Source organism: Tauraco erythrolophus, chromosome Z (assembly GCF_009769465.1).
Source record: "Tauraco erythrolophus isolate bTauEry1 chromosome Z, bTauEry1.pri, whole genome shotgun sequence".
Classification (NCBI taxonomy): Eukaryota; Metazoa; Chordata; class Aves; order Musophagiformes; family Musophagidae; genus Tauraco; species Tauraco erythrolophus.
Genome location: NC_141496.1, coordinates 28,539,730 through 28,562,946, shown reverse-complemented (window position 1 = coordinate 28,562,946; position 23,217 = coordinate 28,539,730). Strand labels below are relative to the sequence as shown.

The 23,217-nt window shown below is 40.8% G+C and overlaps 1 protein-coding gene across 2 annotated transcripts in view; it reads left to right on the top strand.

Moving 5' to 3' along the window:
* SCAMP1 (secretory carrier membrane protein 1) overlaps window positions 1-23,217 on the top strand; it is a 48,104-nt gene that overhangs the window by 16,513 nt on the left and 8,374 nt on the right. For both annotated transcript variants that reach the window (XM_086629396.1, XM_086629395.1), the window contains 3 exons: window positions 14,765-14,863; window positions 15,137-15,248; window positions 18,874-19,002. In XM_086629396.1, coding sequence (XP_086485522.1) covers window positions 14,765-14,863; window positions 15,137-15,248; window positions 18,874-19,002 — 340 coding nt within the window. The remainder of the gene's footprint in view (window positions 1-14,764; window positions 14,864-15,136; window positions 15,249-18,873; window positions 19,003-23,217) is intronic.

Sequence of the window (23,217 nt, the reverse complement as noted above, 5' to 3'; positions counted from 1 at the left end):
TCACCTCTCTTTTCCTACCAGCTTTGTATGCAAGAGAAGGGCATACTATGAGTGTACAAATAAACATATGCAGCAGGATAAAGGGAAGAGACAGTGGAAGTGAATGCCTTAAAAGATTGGATGAAAAAAGGTGGAAGCAGGGTTTGTGAATTTTAGACTTGGAGGATTACAGTCTTTGTCAGAATAAAGACAGAAATTACTCTGCATTTTGTGTGCTGCTTAGAGCCAAAACATCCAAATAGTTTCTGGGGACTTTGATTTGCTGCTGATGCTTGTTCTACTGTTATTGGGAAGCTGAGTCATCTTGAACAGTTTTGTGCAGGTAATCCCGCTTCTAACATTTGAAAACTATAATGACGCTAGTGAGAAGAAAGCATACAAGCTGGTGGTAGCAAAATGTCCTGGAGATTTCTGTGCTCTTTAGTTTGAGAATTGCTGGTCTGTAAGACTAAAAATGATGTTTGTTTCACTATGAGTAACAATGTGTAGCTCTAGTTTTTAAGGAAGCTGAGAATGGTGTGGTTCAATTAGAAATCCAGACTTGGTGGTAAGATGATATCTTGCAGTCAGTAGCACTGGCACAGCATTAACCTTCTTTCCCGCTTTCCTCCAAATTCAAGGAAATAAAGCATGGTGGACTGCAAAAATTTTCTTCCATTGTAAATCCGGACAAGGATGTTTCTTCTGTGAGAGAGTGACTTCAAACTATGAGTGCTGACATTCATTATCTTAGCTCAGTTGTGTTTTCCCTTTGCCAAGGGAGATGCTTCCTATCAGTTCTTTCTTGGTTATCAGGATAGGATAGGAGAAAAAAGAGTAAATTCTTCTTTATCTTAGTATTCTTATTCTATTTTTTTTTTTATTTATTTCAGTGCATTCACCATTTCTCAGTCAAGTTATGTCCTTCACATCTGCACTGGGAAGTTTTGTAGGAAAATGACTTGTAAGACATAATGAGGAAAGTGAATAGCACATAGGGGATTTTAGGTCTCAAATGTCATCATCTTGATATCTAACATGAGAAATCAGGAGTATTTTTTTTTTCTTCTTATCAAATTTCAAAACATGTCTTATTTTCAGTTGTTAAACCAAACAAAGTTTTGAGTGCATGGTATAAATGTCAGATTAAATATTGCATGTGTTTTCAGTGGTTTTATCTCCAGGTCTAACAGTCACCATGGAGATGACTTTCTGTCTTTTGTTATGTTTCTGAAATCAACAAGCAACAAATAAGATTAGACAATTAGTATTTCTGCTTCATCATTTGATGAAACTAGTGTTAAAGAAGGCCTTTAATCCTTCCTGCTTCTACAAGTTTTGCTAATGCGTGTTGAGCTCCTCTGAGACTGACACAGTAACACATACAGCAATCACTTTCAAATTGCTGCATTAAAAATTTGGAAACAATTGTTAGTAGAGTTGGGTTTTTTTGGGGGGTTTTGAGACATGTTTAAATAGATTTTTTTTCAGTGAATTCCTGGGCAGCTCCCCTCCTTCTGTCTTACATCTAAACGATGAAGTGTTTATAGGAAACCAGATTGATTATCCACAGCTGTCTTCTTTCGAAAGTCTACCCACTGCCCCCGTGAATGAACTACTTCATCCACATGGGGAAATCTATTAAAGAGAGAACTTCTTTTGAGCATTTATCTCCAGCTAACCTCTGCTCTTTGAGAGAGGTTGTAATAGTTTGCATCTTCCCCTAGTGCAGCTGTGGCATGAAATAAAATTTAGATTGATCTCAGAAGTACCATTTGGGGTAGGAACAAAAAGGGATGTTGTAGATTGGTGTTGATTGGACTTCAGGATATAACTACCATATCGTAATATGTCAGTGAGGGTCAAAGACCATGGACCAGTGAAGTAAAGTCTCTGTAAATTACAAACAGTCAACAGTTCCCCCGTCCAAATGTGGGTGGTATGCCGTGATATTATATGATACGATATTATCCAGTGATGGCTGGAGGTTAGAGCAGTTCTCGCAACACAAGTCTGAGTGATTAGAATTACACCCTTAAAAAGACAGAACTGCTGACCATCTGTCTTGCTGTGAATATCTCGTCAATCCTATGCAGGCTGTAAGTCAGTTAAGTATCTCTTCCATACCCAAATCCCTAAGCCACTGATAGCACTTGTACAGGCAGCCAACAACACATGGACAGACAGGCATGACAAAATGGAGCACCTCTCCGGTGAAGACATGCTGAGAGAGTTGTGGCTATTCAGCCTGGAGAAGAGAAGGCTCTGGGGAGATCTTGTAGCAGCCTTCCAGTACTTAAAGGGGGCCTACAGGAAAGCTGGAGAAGGACTTTTTACAAGGTTGTGTAGTGATAGGACAAGGGGGCAATGGCTTTAAACTGAAAGAGGGGAGATTTAGATTAGATACAAGGAAGAAATTTTTCACTCAGAGGGTGGTGAAGCACTGGAACAGGTTGTCCAGAGAAGTTGTGGATGCCCCATCCCTAGAAGTGTACAAGGCCAGGTTGGATGAGGGTTTCCCTGCCCATGGCAGGGGAGTTGGAACTAGATGATCTTTGAGGTCCCTTCCAACCCAAACCATTTGATGATTCTATGATCTTTTCCCAACAGCCTTATGTGTATGCTGATCCGTAAGGGAGGCAAAATGTGTGCTTCATTTCTTATACTTAGGGAATTGCGTATTAGTTACAGCAGAATTCTACAGTTTGTCCTGATACGTGAGTAAGCCAGACTTTGGTCTGGTAACTATGAAGTTAGGAAATGAAAGAATATATACAGGATGGCTGTGACATTCTGCTGAGGTAAGAAAAGTGGATCAAGTCTTGTTTTCACATTTTCATTATGCCTGACATGGGGCCAAGTCTTCCAAGTTCCAGAGAGATGGGTTGAACTGTTAAATGTGAGAAAGGAATGAAGAGACTTGACATCTACTGCCCTGAAGCCACCTGAGGAGCCCGTGTCTAATCATCTACTTCTGAGACAAAAGAAGGCAGAGTAGGTTTTGAGGTGCTCTGGTATGAACTGCCTGACATGTTTGTCAGGGCTGAAGGAGTTACCCGGCAAGTGCCAGGTTCACTGGTTTCCTTCAAAGATGCCTCAGCAAATTTTATTCCTAGAAATCCTATGTCAATAAAAAACAGAATAACATAGGCAAAAGTACACTAAGAGATGAGAATTCCTGTTCTGCTCACTTAATAATTATGGATCTCGATGTCTTTATGAAATGTCCATTAGTTCTCAAAACTAGTTTCTGCAATTAGCTAGTTTGACATCTTCAGGATTTTGATAGTTGTTGACGAAGTGTCTCTCTCACACTTCCATCTTTTGTGCTGATAAAACATTCGAAGTGGTTTTAGGAAGTGGATGTTTGCTTTTGGTTCTAAATAACAAATCTATTGCTCCTATAACTAGCTCTGATCTGATCAAGTGGTAATAGTATTTTCTCAATAAGTTTTACATTTATTATGTACAGTTTTTGTCTATATGAAATGCATGTCCCTTGCCAACCTTTTAAAAACTCATATCTGACCTATTGCTTTCCAGAATGCCTCCAGTTTTAGACTTCATGCGTCTTGTGCAACAGCACTTAGGCCATGTCAGACAATTTTTCAATACAACACCTTGCAAATACAGCTCCGTTTCAGAATGTAAGGAACCTACTGTATGCTAATGAACATTCCAATAAATATTTTTACTGGAATTATTTTGCAGCTTTTTTAATGAGGTTAGCTTAATTCTTAATTGAGCTAACTTCAGAGGTGGCAATTAGAGCAAACCTGTGCATACTTTATATTTGGAAATTGGTGTGAGACATTAACTTCTCGAATTGTGCTTGGTGCTGCCTTTTTAATAACTGTACAAAGAACTGTCTGCCTTACTGTTTTGTCTCCCAGGCCAGTAAATGATTATTTCTTAACTTTTATTGACTATGTTTTAATTGCATGTATGAAGCAACATTTCTGTTGTGTGCATAACCTGTGTTCTCTCTGGTTCTTCTTTGTTTGCCTTGTATGCTTTTTTTATTGAACTTCTGTTTTTCCAGTTGTCGCTCGCTCACTCCTCCCCCTCGGTGAGGTGAAGAAAAATGTAACAAAAGGCCTGAGAGTCACAGTAAGAACAGGGAGGGATCACCCACTGACCAGGGCCCGGGCAAAACAGGCTTGGTTTGGGGACAAATCAATTTAATTTGTTAATGGCTCATCCAGAGAGGGTAACAAGAAATAAAGCCAGATCTCAAAAACACCTTCCCCCCCACCCCTCGCTTCTTCCTGACTCTGCCTGCTCCCCCAGTGGTGCAGGGGGACTGGGAATGGGGGGTCACAGGTCAGTTTGTCACGTTGTTTCTGCCACTCCTTTCTTAAAGGAGGAGGACGCCCTACACTCTTTTTCCCTGCTCCAATGGATCCCCTCCTCACGGGACAGTTCACAGACTTCTCCAATGTGAGTCCTTCCCGCAGGATGCAATCCTTACACCTTGGATTTCTCTGGCATGGGCTTCTTCCCCACAGAGTTATGGCTTCTTAGGGAGCTGCCACCCGCTCTGGCATGGGTTCTCCATGGGCTTCAGATGCCTCTCCACCTCACTGTCAGCCTTCAGCAGCTCACGGAGACCATTCTCTAGACTTCCTTCAGGCACAGGCATCTCTGCTCCAGCGTGGGATTCTCCACAGGCTGGAGGTGGATCTCTGCTCCACCATTGATCTCCATGAGCAGCAGGGGGGCTGCTGCCGTCTCACCACTAGTTGCAAGGGAATCTCAGCTCTGGCACATCTCCTGCTCCATCTTCACTGTCCTGGTGTCTGCATAGCCGTTTCTCCTAGGTCTTGGTCCTCTCTCTGCTGCAGTCATGCCGGGCCCAACGAACCTCGGAAGCAGTGGCCCAGCATGGGCCGCTGCCAGCCCGGGAGGCACTGGGGCAGCACCTGCCTCCTCTCTCTTTGGTGTAAGTCTTGCCTCCGTTCAGGCTCCTTTGTCCCTGTCTGAATAGGTCATTCGCAGAGGTGCTGATGGTCTCATCTTTGCCCTGAGGGGATGGGGAGGGTCTCACCTGGCCAGAGGCCGGTCCGACCAGTTTTGGAGCCTGGGAAGCTTTTCACAGCTACTTAGAGGGGCCATTTCTGCAGCCCCTCCCATGCTACCAAACCCCATCACTTAAACTCAGCACACAAGTCATTGCCAAATACTGGGAAATATGTTTATAGGACAAAAGACAACTTTAAGTGGTTTCTGACAAAATGTTACCAGAAATTACTTTTTATTTTCTCCTTTTTTTTTCCTGTACCCTTTCCTTATTACCTACGTCAGCCCAATAATAAATAATCTTGTATGTCAGCTGAACTTTATTGAAGTCCATGCAGTTCTCCAGATCTGCTGCAGAATGCTAGAGCTTGAAGATGTTTTGTCTTCTCTGATTTAACTTCAGTACTTCTTGCTTCTAGGAAAATCCCAAACCATACAGCTATGTTTTGTGTTTTTGTTTTTGTTTTTTTTTTTTTTAAATCTATTTTCTTGAAGGCTGAATGATTTTTCCAAGGCAGCTAGGTACTTCTGTTTTCTGTTACGTAGCTGTGTGGTTTTTTTTGCTTCTCAGCTTTGATTAGATTTATTTCAGTTTGATAGGAAGACTTAGTGCAACCTGAATTTAAAACGGTCACTTTTTAAGAGCCATCTCTAAGAGTGCAGGAGCAGGCAATTCCAGAGTGTCAGAAGTTAAGCAGGTGGAGCAGAAGGCTGGCTTGGCTAAGTAAGTATTTTCTTCTAGAACTTAGGTGTAAGAGGAAAGTGTGTGGCCATTGGAATCAAGGATAGGCAACACAGGAGGACTACAGAGATGCTGCTCGCCATTGCACAGAGAAAATTCATGTGGCCAAAGCTCAATTAGAGTTCAGGCTGGCCAGCACTGAAAGCAAAAGAGCTTTTTTTAATACTTCAACAGCAAAAGGAGGATCAAAGATAACATTGGCCCATTACTTGGTGAGGTCAGTTGTCTCACAAATAGGGATGTAGACAAAGCAGAGATGATCAGTATCTTCTTCACCTGTGTCTTTTAACACCGATGATGGGCCCTGGGAGCCTGTGACTGGAGAGATGGTAGACTCCCAGCGGACTCGAGTTGTTCGAGACTTGCTGCTCCAGCTGGATGCACCTAAGTCTATGGGGCCTGATGGGATTCATCCCAGGGTACTGAAAGAGCTGGCCAGTGTTATCATGGGACACCTCTCCATTATTTTTGAATGGTCTTGAGAGTCTGGAAAGGTCACAGTCGACAGGAGGCTGACAAATGTCCCAATTGTCAGGAAGGGTAAGAAGGAAGACCCTGGTAATTACAGGCCTGTCAGTCTCAGTCCAGTGCCTGGTAAAATTATGGAGAAGGTTATTCTGGTGTTACTGAAAAACACTTGAGAGACAATGCAGTCATTGGTCATAGCCAGCATGGGTTCGCGAGGGGAAAGGGGCTTAACTAAACTTAGTTTTCTGACAAGGTCATCTGTCTAGCTGACCAAGGCAAGCCAGTAGATGTGGTGGTTTTGGATTTTAGGAAGCTTTTGATACTGTATCTCACAATATCCTGCTGGACATAATGTCCAGCAGACAGCTAAGTAAGTCCATAAGGTGCTGGGTGAGCAATTGGCTGATGGGTTTGGGCTCGTAAGAGTTACAGTAAATGGGGTTATATCAGGCTGGTGACCAGTCACCAGTGGGATTCTCTAGGGCTCAATTTTAGGGCCAGTGCTCTTTAATGTTTTTATAAATGATCTAGACATAGAAATTGAATGTACCTAAAGTAAGTTTGCTGGTGTTACTAAACTAGGAGGAGCTGTGGACTCCCTTGAAGGTAGAGAGGCCTTACAGAGATAGACTAGAGAACTGGGCAATCGCCAACTGTATGAAATTTAACAAAAACAAATGCTGGATTCTCCACCTGGGATGAGGTGATCCTGGTTATACATACTAACTGGGGGACAAGAGGCTGGAGAGGAGCCCTGCAGAAAGAGATCTGGGAGTTTGGGCTGATGACAAGTTGAATATGAGTCAACAGTGTGCCCTGGCAGCCAAAAGGGCCAACCATGTCTTGGGGTGCATCCAGCGAAGCAAAACCAGACGGTTGAGGGAGGTGATTGTCCCACTCTGCACTACACGGATGCCACGTCACGTGGAGTACTGCGTGCAGTTTTGAGCGTCTCAATATGAGGACATCAAACTGTTAAGAGTGGGTCCAGAGGAGGGCAACGAAGATGGTGAAAGGTCTCATGGAGACCATTCTCTAGGCTTCCTTCAGGCACGGGCATCTCTGCTCCAGTGTGGGGTTCTCCACGGGCTGTGAGTGTGTCTCTGCTCCACCATTAGTCTCCATGGGCGACAGGGGGGCCAGGGAGGCAGGGCGGCAGGCCTCCAAGGACAAGACTAGAGGAGGGGCTGAGGTCTCTTGGTTTGCTCAGCTTGGAGAAAGAACGCTGAGGGGTGACCTCACTGCAGCCTACAACTTCCTCAAGCGGGGCAGCAGAGGAGGAGATGCTGATCTCCTGTCTGGTGACCAAGGATAGGACAGGAGGAGATGGAATGAAGTTGCGTCAGGGGAAGTTCAGATTGGACATAAGTAAAAGGTTCTTCATGGGGAGGATGGTCAGCCACTGGAACAGGCTCCCCGGGGAAGTGGTCCTGACACCAAGCCTGTCAAGAGTTCAAGGAGAACCTGGATGACGCCCTTAGTCATATGGTTTAGTTTTAGGTAGTCCTGCCAGGAGCAGGGAGTTGGACTCGATGATCCTTGTGAGTTCTTTCCAACTTGAGATATTCTGTGATGACAACGCTTTCTTCATTAGGTTCTTGGTCTGTAAAAGATCATTATGATACCTGTGCCTGTTGTGCATTGAATTGTGATCTTAGAATAATAACCTGGAAAAATAAACATGGTAAAGCAGCATTGAACTTCCACCATTGAGGCAGATTTGAGCACTGACACTCGGTTTCCCTGTGCGCATGTGATGAAGCTAAGGTGAGTAATTAAAAACACAGTAGTATGCAAAAACATGCATGGCCCTTTCTGTGCTTAATGAAGAAATGCTACTATATTTCAGCAACTGGCTGTATCATGTGAATATGGTGGTTGGAATGCAACTCTTGCTGCATTAAATTCTTAGTATGTGTAACAACCTAGCAGAAATTCTGGAGTGATACCCAGTGAAAATTAATGATGGATATTGAAGCAGATGCATGATTTTTCTTACCTTTCCTTACTATGTCCAACTCTCTTAAAAGCTCTTCTCTCTACTTTTTCTAACGTCATGCACTAATTTCATCAAATGATACTAAATAACTCATAAGTTATATTAAACACACAATAACATTCATGAATGGTGTAGACACACTTACTGCAGCTCAAAAATACCTGCTTTAGGTGCACCATAAGAATAGACTAACTGTGCTGGCTTTTTGCTGCTTTGTCAAGCTTGCTACCAGAGCAAGATGGCCTTTAGAAAAGTGGAAGCTATTTTCAAAGAAAACTTACGAGCTTAAACTCTTTCAAGCTAAGTGTGAAACTGTAAGGCAAACTCAAAGCTCTGAGTTAAAACTTGTAGAACAACTTGGGAAACTTTGTTTCAGCAGGAAGCTTCTGCCATCTTTAAGATTATAAGTGTACTAACAGAAGATAATGATGTAGGAAAAAACTAAATTAATGGTTTCTTTACTGGGCAAGTGTTTTTTAGACTTGAATTCTCAATAGAATAGGCTTTAGCGAAGTGATAACTTGCTGGAAATAGGTAGTCAGCTGAGTGTTAAGAAAACTAAGATGGAAAATTGGTGAAGCATGAACTGGAATGTACCTCAGCTGGCTTCATACCAGAGGAAGGAAAAGTGACAGCTATCACACTCACTATAGAAAACGCTCTTACAAGGATGCAAGAAACTAAGAGGCCAGAAGGTACAAGTTCTTTACTGGGCAACTAGGGGCTGGAGGGTCACAGAAAAGTCTACTAATCATAAATGGTTGTTAGTTGGTTGGATTTTTTGTTTGTTTAGGGTTTATGTTGGCTTTTTTTTAGCAGACCTCTACATAGACAGGGGCTTTAACCTTCAAACAGACATGGAAGTTGCCTTGACTGCAGCATCATTCCTGCGTTAAGTGATGCACTGTAGTGCACAGATCTAACAACATGAGACTCAGGGCAGCTGTTTACTTGCACTGCAGTGCTTGAAATAGTAAGCCTGGAGTGTCCTTCTTCATGTTACTACAGTGATACAGCTGTATGGGTTTTGAGGAGCTGAGGCCAGAATGAAGACCATAATCTCAGTTGTATTATTACAGAGTATCCAAAGGTACATGTGATTTTTAATCACGTATCATCCTTGTAAAAGTCATGGTAGTCTTTCAGTTGAAAACCTCCATGATGTTCCAAATCATCCAGTCATAGTGGTTACTGTAAAGATCGGCAGAATGTAAGAGCTTCTATTTCATTAAGGTTACAGACTTTTTTCAGTTTAAAGGGAGTAATAAGTAAGAGGGAAAACAACAAACAAAGGCAGAAACACAAACCTGATAGGTAAATGATAACAGAGATGAAAAGGAAGACCAAAACTCTTCAGCCACTACTTTATGGGCTTTGCAGAGAGTCAGCCTGGACTTTTTAACTGATAAGAGGGTAAAAAACAAGATAAGCATGAATAGTTGAGTGGAACCTGTAGCAAAAGTTAGTAAGGAATGCAAATTTAATGCAAAATTTATTAAGGAATTTTTAGGGAACTAGTCAAACGTGGAGCAATTGGGGACTGGAGAGGAGCAAGGAGGAGACTGCAAAAGAGGATGGAGTAAAAAAGGGGCTGGTTGCTGCCAGTCAGTAAACTTGTCTGAGCTATGTGCCTAATCACTGCAGTTACTGTTAGGTTCTTTCTTAACTATCTTTCAGTGACATTTCACTCTCTACAGCATCTGTGAGTGCTGCAGGGTCTCGGTGCCAGTGGCTGGAGAGACTAGAGTGAGAGACTTAGGTGCTAGCAAAGCGGTCAGACCCCAAGTAGTAGTGGGCCATATGTCTGTGGTGTCAACATCTGGGTGTCAGCAGCTGAAGGGACCATGGATCATAGGGCCCACATGTTTGAGGTGTCAGCCACTGAAGGGACCCAGTGTGTTTTCCTCTGTGTGTGTAATTCACTAGCAAACTTCAGGCAGGACTAGCTAGCAAATAGGAGGAAAACCTCTCTCTGGGAAGACTTGAAGTCTGAGCCAAAAGTGAGTAAGGGAGTCCAGGCTCTGGGATTGGATACGTGGCAAGCTGAGAGCCCATGCTGGCGTTTGAGGGAGCTGCAAGTGAGGAGGTTGCTTGTGACACAAGTGTATGTGCATGAATCTTCTAGTGAACGTCAAGCCGGGTGAACTAGCAAACAAGACAAAACCTGTACAGCAGGTTAAGAGAGCTCCAAATCCAGGTAAATATATCAACAGGCTGAGGGCCCACTGGTCGTATCTGAGGGATCTGCAGCTGTTGGTGTGCTTGTAAATCTAGAGCGAGGCATGTGCTTTCCATAGTCAGCTTCTGTGCTGATCAGTTGGAGAGGAGGAGTGGAATGTGACTCCATACCTATATTCTATTGTAGTTTCGATAGTGCTATTGGAGAGTTCTGCTAAAGGCAGTGCCCTGCCTGTGGCAGCTGGTGTAGCAAGCTGTCCTAGTGTCCTCAGTGTGTGTGTGTATGTGTGTGCATCTCTGGGACACGCACTCCAATTCCTACTAGCTGAACCTGGAAACTGAAAAGTGTCAGCTATATCCCTTAGCCTGGAACGGAGGGCCCTCAGAGGGTCTCAGGGTGTGCTGGAGCAGGCTCCAGCAGCTGGAAAGGAGGAGTTCATAGGTCTTGGAGTCTGTTGGAAGTAGTAGCCTTTGTAACATCCCTTAACAGCTTTTGGCACCCAGCTTCTCTTGAATTTCTTAGAATTCCAGGATGGAAAGGCCCTACTACAAATCACTGGTGTAATCTCATTTCTTCGGGGAGTACAGGCTTTTACATAGGCACTGGCTGTTTCACACAATTGTCCTTATGTGCATAGTAGGCAGCAAGCCTAATCTATTTATAGCCAGCTAGCATGTCATGGAACCTAAACGAGGTAGAAATCTGAATCAAAAGAATCTTGTACATAATTAATACCTTATATTAACATTGTATATAACATATGCTGTTGGCTAACCTCTTCGATATGTAGCTCTAGTGAGCTTTCAGATTGGTTCCTTTACTCATAAGCATATATAAATGTTCCAGTCATTAGCAGCACTGCAGGCTGTTTGGACAAAGCCTCTTTCAAAGGTAAATATTTTGAATTCACTGTTCAAATATTTTCTAGTCTGACAATTCACCTTTTGCACTGTTACAGGTAATATTACTGTTACTTCTTACAGTGTTACAGGAGGGCTACTGAAGTCCTTGCTGGAGAGTGTGAACAGTCTTGTTCATTTAATGTCTTTGTTGGCAACAGGGACAGTGGGATCAAGTGCACACTCAGCAAGTTTGCTGACGACACCAAGTTGTGTGGTGTTGTGGACACATTGTGGGGAAGGGATGCCATCCAGAGGGACTTTGACAAGCTGGAGAAGTGGGCCTGTGCGAACCTCATGAAGTTCAACAAGGCAAAGTGCAAGGTCCTGCATATGGGTCGGGGCAATCCCAAGCACAAGTACAGGCTGGGTGGAGAATGGATTGAGAGCAGCCCTGAGGAGAAGGACTTGGGAGTGTTGGTTGATGAGAAGCTCAGCATGAACCAGCAATATGCATTTGTATCCTGGGCTGCATCCAAAGAAGTGTGGCTAGCAGGTTGAGGGAGGTGATTCTGCCCCTCTACTCTGCTCTCCTGAGACCCCACCTGCAGTACTGCCTCCAGCTCTGGGGCCCCCAACATAAGAAGAACCTGTTGGAGCGAGTCCAGAGGAGGGCCACGAAGATGATCTGAGTGCTGGAGCACCTCTGCTATGAAGACAGGCTGAGAGAGTTGGGGCTGTTCAGCCTGGAGAAGAGAAGGCTCTGGGGAGACCTTATAGCAGCCTTCCAGTACCTAAAGGGGGCTTACAAGAAAGCTGGAGAGGGACTTTTCAAGGGCATGTAGTGATAGGGCAAGGGGTAATGGCTTTAAACTGGAAGAGGTTAAATTTCGGTTAGATATAAGGAAGAAATTCTTCACTCAGAGGGTGGTGAGGCACTGGAACAGGTTGCCCAGATAAGTTGTGGATCCCCCATCCCTGGAAGTGTTCAAGGCCAGGTTGGATGAGGCTTTCAGCAACCTGATCTAATGGAGGGTGTCCCTGCCTATGGCAGAGGGCCTTGGAACTAGATGATCTTTGAGGTCCCTTCCAACTCAACCCGTTCTGTGATTCAATGATTAGTTGAGCAGGCAGCAGCTTATCAGTTATGCTTTCAAAGTTATTACTACTTTAGCTGCAGAGCTACAATAATCAGACCTTTTTTTTTTTTTTTCTTTTGTAGCATTGCTCTGGACTATGAGGCATAATGTGTAACAGTTTTTGTTCAGTAGCTTTTTATTACTGTGATGCAGGTTTTGTATCTTATGTTTGAAGCAAAAGATGATAATGCTCTTGATGATTGCCTAGTTTTTGTAGGAGTTCTCATACAGGCCTTTTTGTACATCACAGAACACTCCAATATAAGGAACAGCAGTATTAACCATCTTTAACCAGCTTCATAGACTCATTTAGGAAAAGACCCTTAAGATCATTAAGTCCAACCATTTACCTAGCACTGCCCAGTCCACCACTAAACCATGTCCTTAAGTGCCACATCTGCACATCTTTTAAATACCTCCAGGGACGGTGACTCAACCATTTCTCTGGGCAGCCTGTTCCAATGCTTTTGTTGTTCTTTGGTTGTTCTTCATGAACAAAGCTTTTCATGAAGAAAGTTTTCCTAATATCCAGTCTAGACCTCCCCTGGCACAACTTGAGGCCATTTTGTCTTGTCCTATCGCTTGTTTCTTGGGAGAAGAGACCAACACCCACCTCGCTACAACCTCCTTTCATGTAGTTGGAGAGAGCGATAAAGTCTCCCCTCAACCTCCTTTTTTCCAGGCCAAACAACTCCAGTTCCCTTAGCTGCTCCTTGTAAGACTTGTGCTCCAGACCCTTCACCAGCTTTGTTGCTCTTCTTTGGACACACTTCAGCACCTCAGTGTGTAGTGAGGGGCCCCAAACTGAACACGGTATTCGAGGTGCAGCCTCACCAATGCTGAGTACAGGGAGATGACCACTGCCCTAGTCCTGCTGGCCACACTATTTCTGATACAAGCCAGGATGCTGTTTGCCTCCTTGGCCACCTGGGCACACTACCAGCTCATGTTCAGCCGGCTGTTGACCAATACCCCCAGGTCGCTTTTCACCGGGCAGGCTTCCAGGCACTCTCCCCCAAGCTTGTAAGCATTGCCTGAGGTTGTTGTGACCCAAATGCAGGACCTGGCACTTAGCCTTCAGTTGTATTCATCCTACAACACTGAGTAATCTTTCTTAGGATGAAAAGCTTACATCACCGAGCATTTCTGAGATATGAGATCTCTGATATCTCAGTATTTTGTCAGGAGCTGATGTATAAGGTAGAAAGATAATTTTGAAATGCTGGAATCAGCTGATGTTGTCGAGATGCGCTGCAATATCAGACACAGAGGTGGAGTTTACTCGGGCATGATGTTTTCTCCTCTGTGTATTGCATTCGTGCATTTCAAAAGATGGTTAAAAAAGATGCAGGTGATATGGGCCAAGTCATAATTTGCCAAGCTAGTGGTATTTAGTTGATTCCTGCTTTGTTTTAAGGTGCTTTTATATTGAAAACACACTTCTCACCATATTTTTGTTCTTGATTTCAGTCTTATTAGGAACAAGTGCTTCTCTGTCTTACAAGATCACAGAACAGGGAAGTCTTTCATGTGGCAAGTTCTGCACAAAGAAAGAATTGTAGTTCCCCCCCCCCCCCAAGTACATTTAAGAATAAAAATATCTTCATAGTAGTGCTATACTGATCTGCTTTGGTAAAGTTCAGTTGAAAACTTCCATCTGGGCAGTAGTTTTTTCCCTTGTTTGATAGGTACCAGTTAACATGGTGTACGATAGAAAGATGTGGAGAAAGTCAGAGATGATGACAAATGGGAATAAGCAGGAGAGGATTTAAAAAAAAAAAAAAGAGAGAAAAAAAGAAAAAACTGAGCTACTAAAAACTTCTTGTAAGCTGTATTCTTACAGGTAATGACCAAGCGAACAAATTGCCGGTGGTACTTGAAACTAGATACTACAATACATACTGGTGGAATAGTTAAGCAGTAGACTATGGATCTTGAATTGGAAAATTTAATATGGTACATTGCTTCTCCGGTTAGCCAGGTGTTAAAAGCTTTTGTTCGGTAGAAGGCTCTGGAATACATTACTAATAAATAGCATCATGTTTCAGAATATGAATAGATCACTGATAAATCCTTCAATTCTCGTAAACAATAACTGTCTTTATTCATATTCATGTCTGAAAAAAAAATCAAATTCTATTTACTTTCTACTGATGCCTAAAGTTCCATATGTGTTTATGGCAAATAGCGCAGTCTAAAACCAAATAAGCAGAACACTGCACCACAGAATATCATCAACTTCTTTTTCCTAAAGGTTATAAATATTGCAGACAGCATATCAGGTTTCAGTTTATCAGTAACACTTCCTTTAAAACAACTAGATTGGTTCTTACAGAGTTAATGAAAAAATGTTTATAGAATAGGAGACTGTTTCCCTATAATTGTTTCTTGTTTTCTTAGCCTCCTCCAGGAAATGTGAAAATGCCTAATGTACCCAGTACCCAGCCAGCCATAATGAAACCAACAGAAGAGCCACCTGCTTACACACAAATTGCAAAGGTTTGTCTATAACTTTAAGGCACTAAGTTCCTTTTTACTGTAATTATTTAAACACAGATCTGGAATAATGTCTTTTATAAATCAGCATTCCTTTCCTAATGATCACTGAAAATTATTAACTGCCTTTAAGTAATTGGTTAGTGCATGAATTCGTGCAATATTAAATCAGTCTTCATCCATAACTGGAGATGCTTAATTATAGAAAACAGACTTGGAATGTTTCTTTTGTGTTTGCATTTGTTATCAATATCTAACAATGCTTGTTTTGTTCAGGAGCATGCCTTGGCCCAGGCAGAACTGCTAAAGCGTCAAGAAGAACTGGAAAGAAAAGCAGCTGAACTAGATCGCAGAGAAAGGGAAATGCAGAGTCTCAATCAGCAGGGGGGTATGCATGAAAAAAATACTCATTAAATTGCAGAAGTTTCACTTCTTTTTAGAAGCTGTTTTAGTTTTACAGTGACATTTTGAAACAGATCAAAGAGGGGTTTTTATAATCACTTCAGCAGAAAAAAGTTTGTCTTTTGAGACAATGCATACAGTGAGTAAAAACTGGCCTGCCTTGTGCAGATTTTCACTGTAAAAATGTTAAATGTGGCCTCTGTTACATGTTACTCTCTGCTATAGGTATTTTTATTCTAGGATAATTTCTAACTCATACTGTTGAATAGAAATGGACCATTTTGAGAAGAAGTTCAAGTAATTTCAATAAGTAACATCTCTTTGGTTTTCTTCTGTCAGTATTTATAGCTGTAGAAGAACTTCCCTGTTTTGAAACATTTGCTTATCTTTTGCTATGTTACAGGCAGTATTCTATGTAAATAGCAGAAAGAGCTTTCTATTATTAATTTTTCATATGACACTTTGGAACCCATAGTCAAGATCAGGATTTCTTTTTGCCACAAGCTGTATGTGTGCTGCACAAAACCATCTGGTTTTGTGTGGCAATTTCGAAAATGAGATTTACATCCTCTTAACTGAAGATGCTTTGCTAGAAGTAGATCTTGTGGGAATATTCCTTTTCAAAAGGAAGAACTTGAGACTGAAGCCAGAAAAAAACCCAAAATAAACCAGAAAACACCATTTGCGAGGTTGACTTTGTGTAGTCTTTTCAGTTGTATTTAGAATTCTGACTTTTATTTCCATATGTGCTGGGTTTTTTGACTATGCAGTGGTACAATTCCAGATTGCATAATTGCTTAGTAGTTCAAATGCGCAGGGAACATTATAGAATAGAATAGAGTATTTTCAGTTGGAAGGGACGTACAATGATTGTCTAGTCCAACTGCCTGACCATTTCAGGGCTGACGAAGTGTTAAAGCATGTTATTAAGCATATTATTGTTCAAATGCCTCTTAAACACTGACAGGTTTGGGGCATCGACCACCACTCTAGGAAGCTCATTTCAGTCTTTGACCACCATCTTGGTAAATAAATGCTTCCTAGTGTCCAGTCTAAACCTCCCTTGGTGCAGCTTTGAACTAGTCCCACGTGTCCTATCACTGAATAACAGAGAGAAGAGATAGAACCTCCCTCTCCACTTGCCCTCCTCAGGAAGCTGTAGAGAGCAGTCATATGCTAGTATCTAGGAATGTGGAATTGTTGTTCTTTTAAGGAAAAGAATCATGGTGATACTGTCCCGTTATTGAACCATTTTTATTTTCTCAATATTTGCTCTTTTCAATCTCTCTGTTAAATCTCTGTACCTCTTCTCCCCAATTATGTTTGTGTTTTTTTGTTTTTTTTTTTTTTTAATTTCCTTCTCCATGTATTGCCCCTCATCTGATTTCACTAGCTTGTATCTAGTAATATAGATTGATTACTTTTCTATTCCAGGCTTTGGGGACAGTTTTGTTCATCTATATCTTGGAGAACATAACAGTGATACTCCGTGAATGTTTCAGGATAAAATAGGTATTTGTTATTAGGTTGCAGTTGTTCACATCAAAGTGCTTGAAGAATCAATGGAGAATCTAAAGGATTCTTTAGGAAGGCAGAACAGAAGAAAGAGCTCTTAAAGCTTGAAAGAAGATACTAGTGTTTTACCAAATGACTGTTAAAAGATGCTGCAAATCCAGAATTGTATCTTGTGACTGAGGAGAACAATATTCTTTTCCTTTTGGTTTATTTTTTTTTGTGTGTGTGTGCACCCGTTTGAACTCCTTTGGAAACACTGTAGAGTTATCTTGATGGGAGCACAGGGTCTTTTGCAGTGCTCTGGTTATTTACATTCAATGTACGATGCTGGCAGCACATCTAGGACACCGTTGTCATATGCAGTTGAGTAGTGTGCAAAGATCTTCAGGCTGGTAGGTCAGCTCAGCTCGGTGCCTTCGATCTTCTCTGTTCAGGTCCTGTGCAGCCTTGCATTTGAGCTAAGTGAAGTGTGCTGCTTCCTATTTCAGCGAGTTCATTTGGGTGTGCCTGAAAATGCCTTTCTGTGCTTGCATTAAGCTGCTTTGGGGATGCCTGCATTCGTAGTGTAGGCGTGCCTCTGAAGTCATGTTAATAGGCCTTGAGGTGGTAACTTGTGCTGAATGAAGTAAGTCCGAGCTAGCTCTTTGCTTATCAAGATACAATGTTGGAATATGAGTATCCAAAGTGTATTTAGAGAAAGACCCCTTGGTTTTTGGTCTCAAGCTGTCTCACCAAGCTGTCTTTTGCTCTTAGTTGAAAATTTTGGAACCTATACCATAGTAGTGGGAAAGCAAATGAAATATAATTCTTAAATAATAACTGGAATTATTATAAGATATTTGAATTTTTCCATAACTCTGTCTTGAAACCATCAGTCCCGAGAGAAATAACTATATACTCTAGAATGAAGATCTGATTTATTATGATATATTTTTCACATAAGAAATCTCAAAGTAGTTTTTAATATGGATGGAAATACTACTTGATTACCTTCTGTATGCTCCCTCTGCCAATCCCATCATCTGAAAGGCTTGGTAAAAATTTCGGTAGAAGAGGCAGAAAATTTAACAGATACTAAGTGCTTTGTGCCTCTTTGGACAGAACTGACAGCTTCATCTTGTCTAAGCGGGCAAACAAATAAGGAATAATGCAAACGTGTAAGCTTTGTGAGTTCTCAGTTCTTAACAGATCAACTGCTAGTAAAGATATGTTTGAAGATGGAAATTGCAAGCAAAACCTTGTCAGAATTTCAAATAAAGGTGCCTTTAGGTTACTGTCTACTTCAGCTCCACTTTTGGAACATGGTGATTAATGTATCTCTTGCCATCTAGAATTTGTAATGCTATAGTAAAGTTTTGTTGCAGTTATTATCCCAGTTGAATCTCTGAATCTGTGCTGGATATCATTCGTGTTTGGCAGAATACATACTCTAGCCTGTGAGCAGATCAGCATACATGAAATCCAGGTGTCTGATGTTGTGTCCTTTGTAGTGGCTGCACTCTGTCACATAGCTTTATCAAAATACAGCGATGCCGTAGGGCATCTTCTTGTAAGAAAAAAGAAGTTTAGACCATTTCAATAGCTGCCTTTCTTGAGGCTTATGGGCTTTTAGATAAAGCTTTGACTGTAAACTGTGTTAGGAACTAGTTCAAAATGTTAGAGATAGCCTGGTGTTAAAAATATCAGAATTCTGAGAATGAAGAATGCTTTTCAGTCCCCAGTCTTTGTGTTCAACAAGTATGTGAGTATGGTGAGACTATAGGGAAATGTGCATTTAAAAGTCAAGGAACTCTGAGAAACTGTTTTTCTGTCCGAATCTGCTTGTTTTGTGAAGAGATGCCTGCTTAGTCTTTTACATAGATGAAATATTATACTTTCTTTGATCTGTGTGCACTTCATCGTAGTTTGTTTCTGAAGTTTGCTTTCAGTATTGTGTGAGGATTGCTGATAAAACTCTTGGGTTTTGGTAGCCCAACTTATCCATACACTTGCGAAACTCATATATAAAACAATTTGAACAAGTCCAAATGTGTATCTCTTTCTAGTATACAGAGGTTAAAACTGTATTATAAAGCTTTTTTTTTTGTCTTTTGCAGGTAGAAAAAATAACTGGCCACCACTTCCTGAGAATTTTCCAGTAGGTCCTTGTTTCTACCAGGACTTTTCTGTAGACATTCCTGTAGAATTCCAGAAGACAGTAAAGATTATGTACTATTTGTGGATGTGTGAGTATTTTTTTAAAAAGAAAAAAACAAAGTGCCTATTCCAACTTGATGATACATACCTGCTACTTTGGCTTTTGCAACACCTTTAAGGAGAAATTGTTTTAAATCCAGAAGTCAAATGCTGTTAACTTCAATTTTAAAACTATTGAGTTATTTCATAGACACCTCCACAGGAAAAAAGGAGGAGGATTATCCTAAGGCAATTTGGTTTTAGTATATTTCAATTTTCAGGTTTAAATATATCTGTTGTTGTAAAATTAGCTTTGACCATTTATTAATTTAGAAATAACTCTACTGTTTTTAAAATCAGCTTATATATTACAAAATGTAATTCACAATCAGTGTTAATAGACTTGTCAGTTTAGGAAGTATAATATCCATTTTCATTAATATACATAGTTTAAATAGTTTAATATCATTTTTAGTCTATAGTGGAGACTTAATATCATTTTAATCTATTTTAAAAAGTAGTGGAAAGTAAATTAGCTGGAGAATCAGTCCATGTTAAACTATCCTTTGTACACCAAGAATGCTCTACACTGTCATTGTGGGGTTAATTTTGCCCTTGTTCAGATGCTGTGTTTTGACTGGAGAAATGCTGGGTGAAACAAATGTTCAAATGCCTTGCCCAGTATGATGAAAGCCTAATAATTACTCTGAGATTGTGGAAATTCCAAAGATTTAGGTGCTTTAATGCCTTTAATATATTTTTAGCATACTGAGGGAATGTGAATTTCAGAACTTTTCTGTATTTTTTTCAGGGCTTCAGATTGAGTTAGCAAATCTCCATAATTTTACATATTAATCTGGTAATCTTATTACTGTGATTGAACCATGTAATCAAAACACATAAAATGAGCTGTCAGCATTGAATCAAGTGAATTGCACTTCATCATAATCCACAGCTTTCTATATTCTTTGCTGGGTTATTAATCTTCAAATAAGCACCAAAATCCGCTAGAGAATGCGTGACTAGTCATTCTCGTAGATCTGACAGACATTTAAGATTTATATGAAATCTAAGATCAAGGAATCCAAAATTTTAGGATAGTTCCTAATTCTGGCCATTTGCAGGACTGAGTTCGGAAAGTGCCATACGTTTCAAACACAAGGTGAAGTTGGGCAATGAGAATTGGAATATTAATACTGTTTTTCTTTTTCCTTCTTACGGCAATAAATAAAGGAAGCAGCAGCATTACAGTATTTCAAAATATATAGGAGTTGTGCTTTTATACTAATACGCCAGATTTTCTTCCAGGTAGACTGAGGCTTTAACTGAGTACTTTTGCTCATTTCCGTCTTCAGCTCTAGTACTCTCTGACTTAGGGATTACTCAGGAAGGAAGGAAAAGGGCATAATACAGGAAATGAAAACAAAAATCTATTTAAGACTAAAAAAAAAAAAAAAACCTGAGTACAAAACTCCATGCCTTAGGGCTGGCTGTTGAATCAATCCTTGTGACTCTTCTTTCCCAGGATCTTATCTACGTGGTTTGGCTCATTTTTCATTAGAGTGGCTATACTTCCTCAGTGGAGGCACTGATTACCATAGCAAACCAGCCTGGTTCTTCTTGCTGCTCTACCCTACATTTTATTTCCTCTTCTAAAACTTCCTGGGTTTTGTAAGGTGTAGGGATTCTGTGAACATAATCACATTTGGATAAGTCTCATACCATGTGTTCAGCACTTTGTAAAGTAAGTTAGTTTTCCTCTTCCTTTTGAGCAGCCCTAGGAACAAACCTTTCTGTTTCAGATTTCTGTGTGCTTCCAGGGTTAGTAGCAATTTTTATATTCTTATTCCTGGTCTTTATGTATCTGAGGAAACTTTACCTGTTTCGGATCTATATGCTCTTTATCTCATGAGAAAACAAGTCTGTTTGTATCCCTACACCATGAATTCATCCATCTTTTCTGTATTTGTATCAGAAGTCAGAGTTTTCTGATTCCTTGATGTGGTTTTATCCTTGCACATTTTTTTTTTCCCTTCCCTGAGGAGAGGCGCTCTTTTTTTTTTTTTTTTTTTTTACTGTCTGAGTGCTCCCATGTTTTTGTGAACTACTGCAGTCAATTAGCAATGGCTTCTGTCATCTGCCAGTGGAGCTTTTCTTTCTGTCTTGGTTTTGTGACCATTGCCGTATTAGTGGCTTGCAGATAGAATGACAGTTTTCTTGGATTTTTAGCACTAAACACTGCTTTTTACATCTTTCTATGCTGTTACTAATGACACATCCCATGTCTCTTGACACCAAAACTTTTTTGGCTCAAAAGCCTGTGTCTTCTAGCTTCTGTACAGGTTAATAGCATATTCAAAATGAGCAGTACTGATTTTCAAAGAATATTTCTTGTTTGAAGTTACAAACTGAACAGCTGCTTAATCTCATGGAAAGCTTTTGTGGCACTGGGTTTGTTACTTTATATAGGTTGTGAATGTTTCCTTTTTCTATGAACAAGACTTTTTAAAAGTTTTCAAAGACAAATGACTTAAACTATAGATTCTGGTAGAAAAAAATACCCTGAAGTGCCAACTTTTACGGTATTTTTGCCAAGTAGGAGAGTTTTATCTCATCCATCAGACAGAATGTTTGAGGATATGATCAGTAGTACATACATCAGTCTGTTGATGTTTGTTCTGCCTGTTCCTGAGAACCTCCAAAGGTGAACACTTCATAAACGCCCCCCAAGCTTGTTCTACTGTGTTGCTGTCTTTTATCATTATCCAAGCATATAATTTAATTCTCCCTTCCTGTGATTGATCTTCGCTGTTATGGCCACTGTTGTTACAGAGAACACATTTATCCCCATTAGTCATCTCCTTTTGGCTAAATTAGCATGTTTACTCAGCCTTTCTTTGTGTATTATGTTTTCTAGTAGTCTGATTGTTTTGTTTGCTATCTCATAGATTTGCTGCTTGGTCCACTCCATATTATTATGGGTTTTCTAGTGCATAGCATCAAGAATTCTACAATGTGAACTGTGTTCAATATTTTAACGGAGGTCCTAATGCACTGTGTAAAGAAAAAAAACCACCTTCACATATTTGATAGCATGTGCTTATGTTATGTGCTGATCTAAGCCTGGTTTAGAATATGTTTTTTCCTATGGAAAATACTTCTGTCATTTGTAAGACGTGTTTGCACATGTGTTAACCAACCCCCTGTCCTAAAAGAGCAGAACAGACAAGGAACAGAAGCCTAAACTACATTTGAAGCTACTCTGTGCTCCAAGCTTGTGTATGATCAAACTTCACCAGCTTTGTTCTCACTTGCCAGTTGCCTTGTGGCTTCAAAACACTCGGTTTCATAGGCATCCTCTTCCCTTTGAAGCAGTCCATTACAGGGTGACAGTCCAGCTGGCTCCTGGGAAGAGGCACATTCTTTTGTCATGTATGCTAGTGAGGACTTTGGTTTCCTGAGAATACCATCAGTAAGACATTACTGAAATGAAATGTATTACAAAAATCTCTTTTCATACAGTCTCAAATGGGACTGCAAAATAATAATCTCAATAACGTAGGCCAGATAGCATCGGTGCAACTTGTGGTCTTTATCTACAATTCACTTTCAGACATTAATGGATGATAAAATGTAGTTAATTAAAACAGGGAATATATATCTAACTATGATTCTTCTGTACAAGGAAGTTTACACCAATAACAATGAAGTTGAGTCTGATATTTATTAAACTAATGTAATTTCCCATTGTTCACTCTTATTCTGGCCTGTGTGCCCTTTTTTTTTTCAACCTTACCTGCTTCCACAACTAAACTAGGAGAAGACTTCCTTAGATCACTTCACGCCGAGTACTTTCTTGGTATAGCTGTGAAGTTATTGTCATATAGACATTGCATGTTGCAGACTTCTGCCAAAGCCTTAGGCCATTTCAGTGCCCAGGTGGTCACTGTCTTCTAGTAACTTGTATCATAGTTTAATTTGAAGAGGCAAGGAGGCGGAAGGTACTTAAAACTGTTACCCTGAACACAAAAACACCTGTCTGTTCATACAACAGCAAGGCTTATCTAGGTCACCTGGTGAAGGTATTGGCTCAAGGGACAAATGTCTTTCTGTAGCTTGCAGCAGGCAGAGAGAAGGGCGAGTGCAGCGAAGGAAGAATTGTCAGTGAAGTCCTGTGCCCTCAGCCATAGCTTGCTAATACTCAAGTTTTTACAGCTGAGATTCTCCACGACAATAGTAAAGTAGACCCTTAAGTTGCTGGTTTT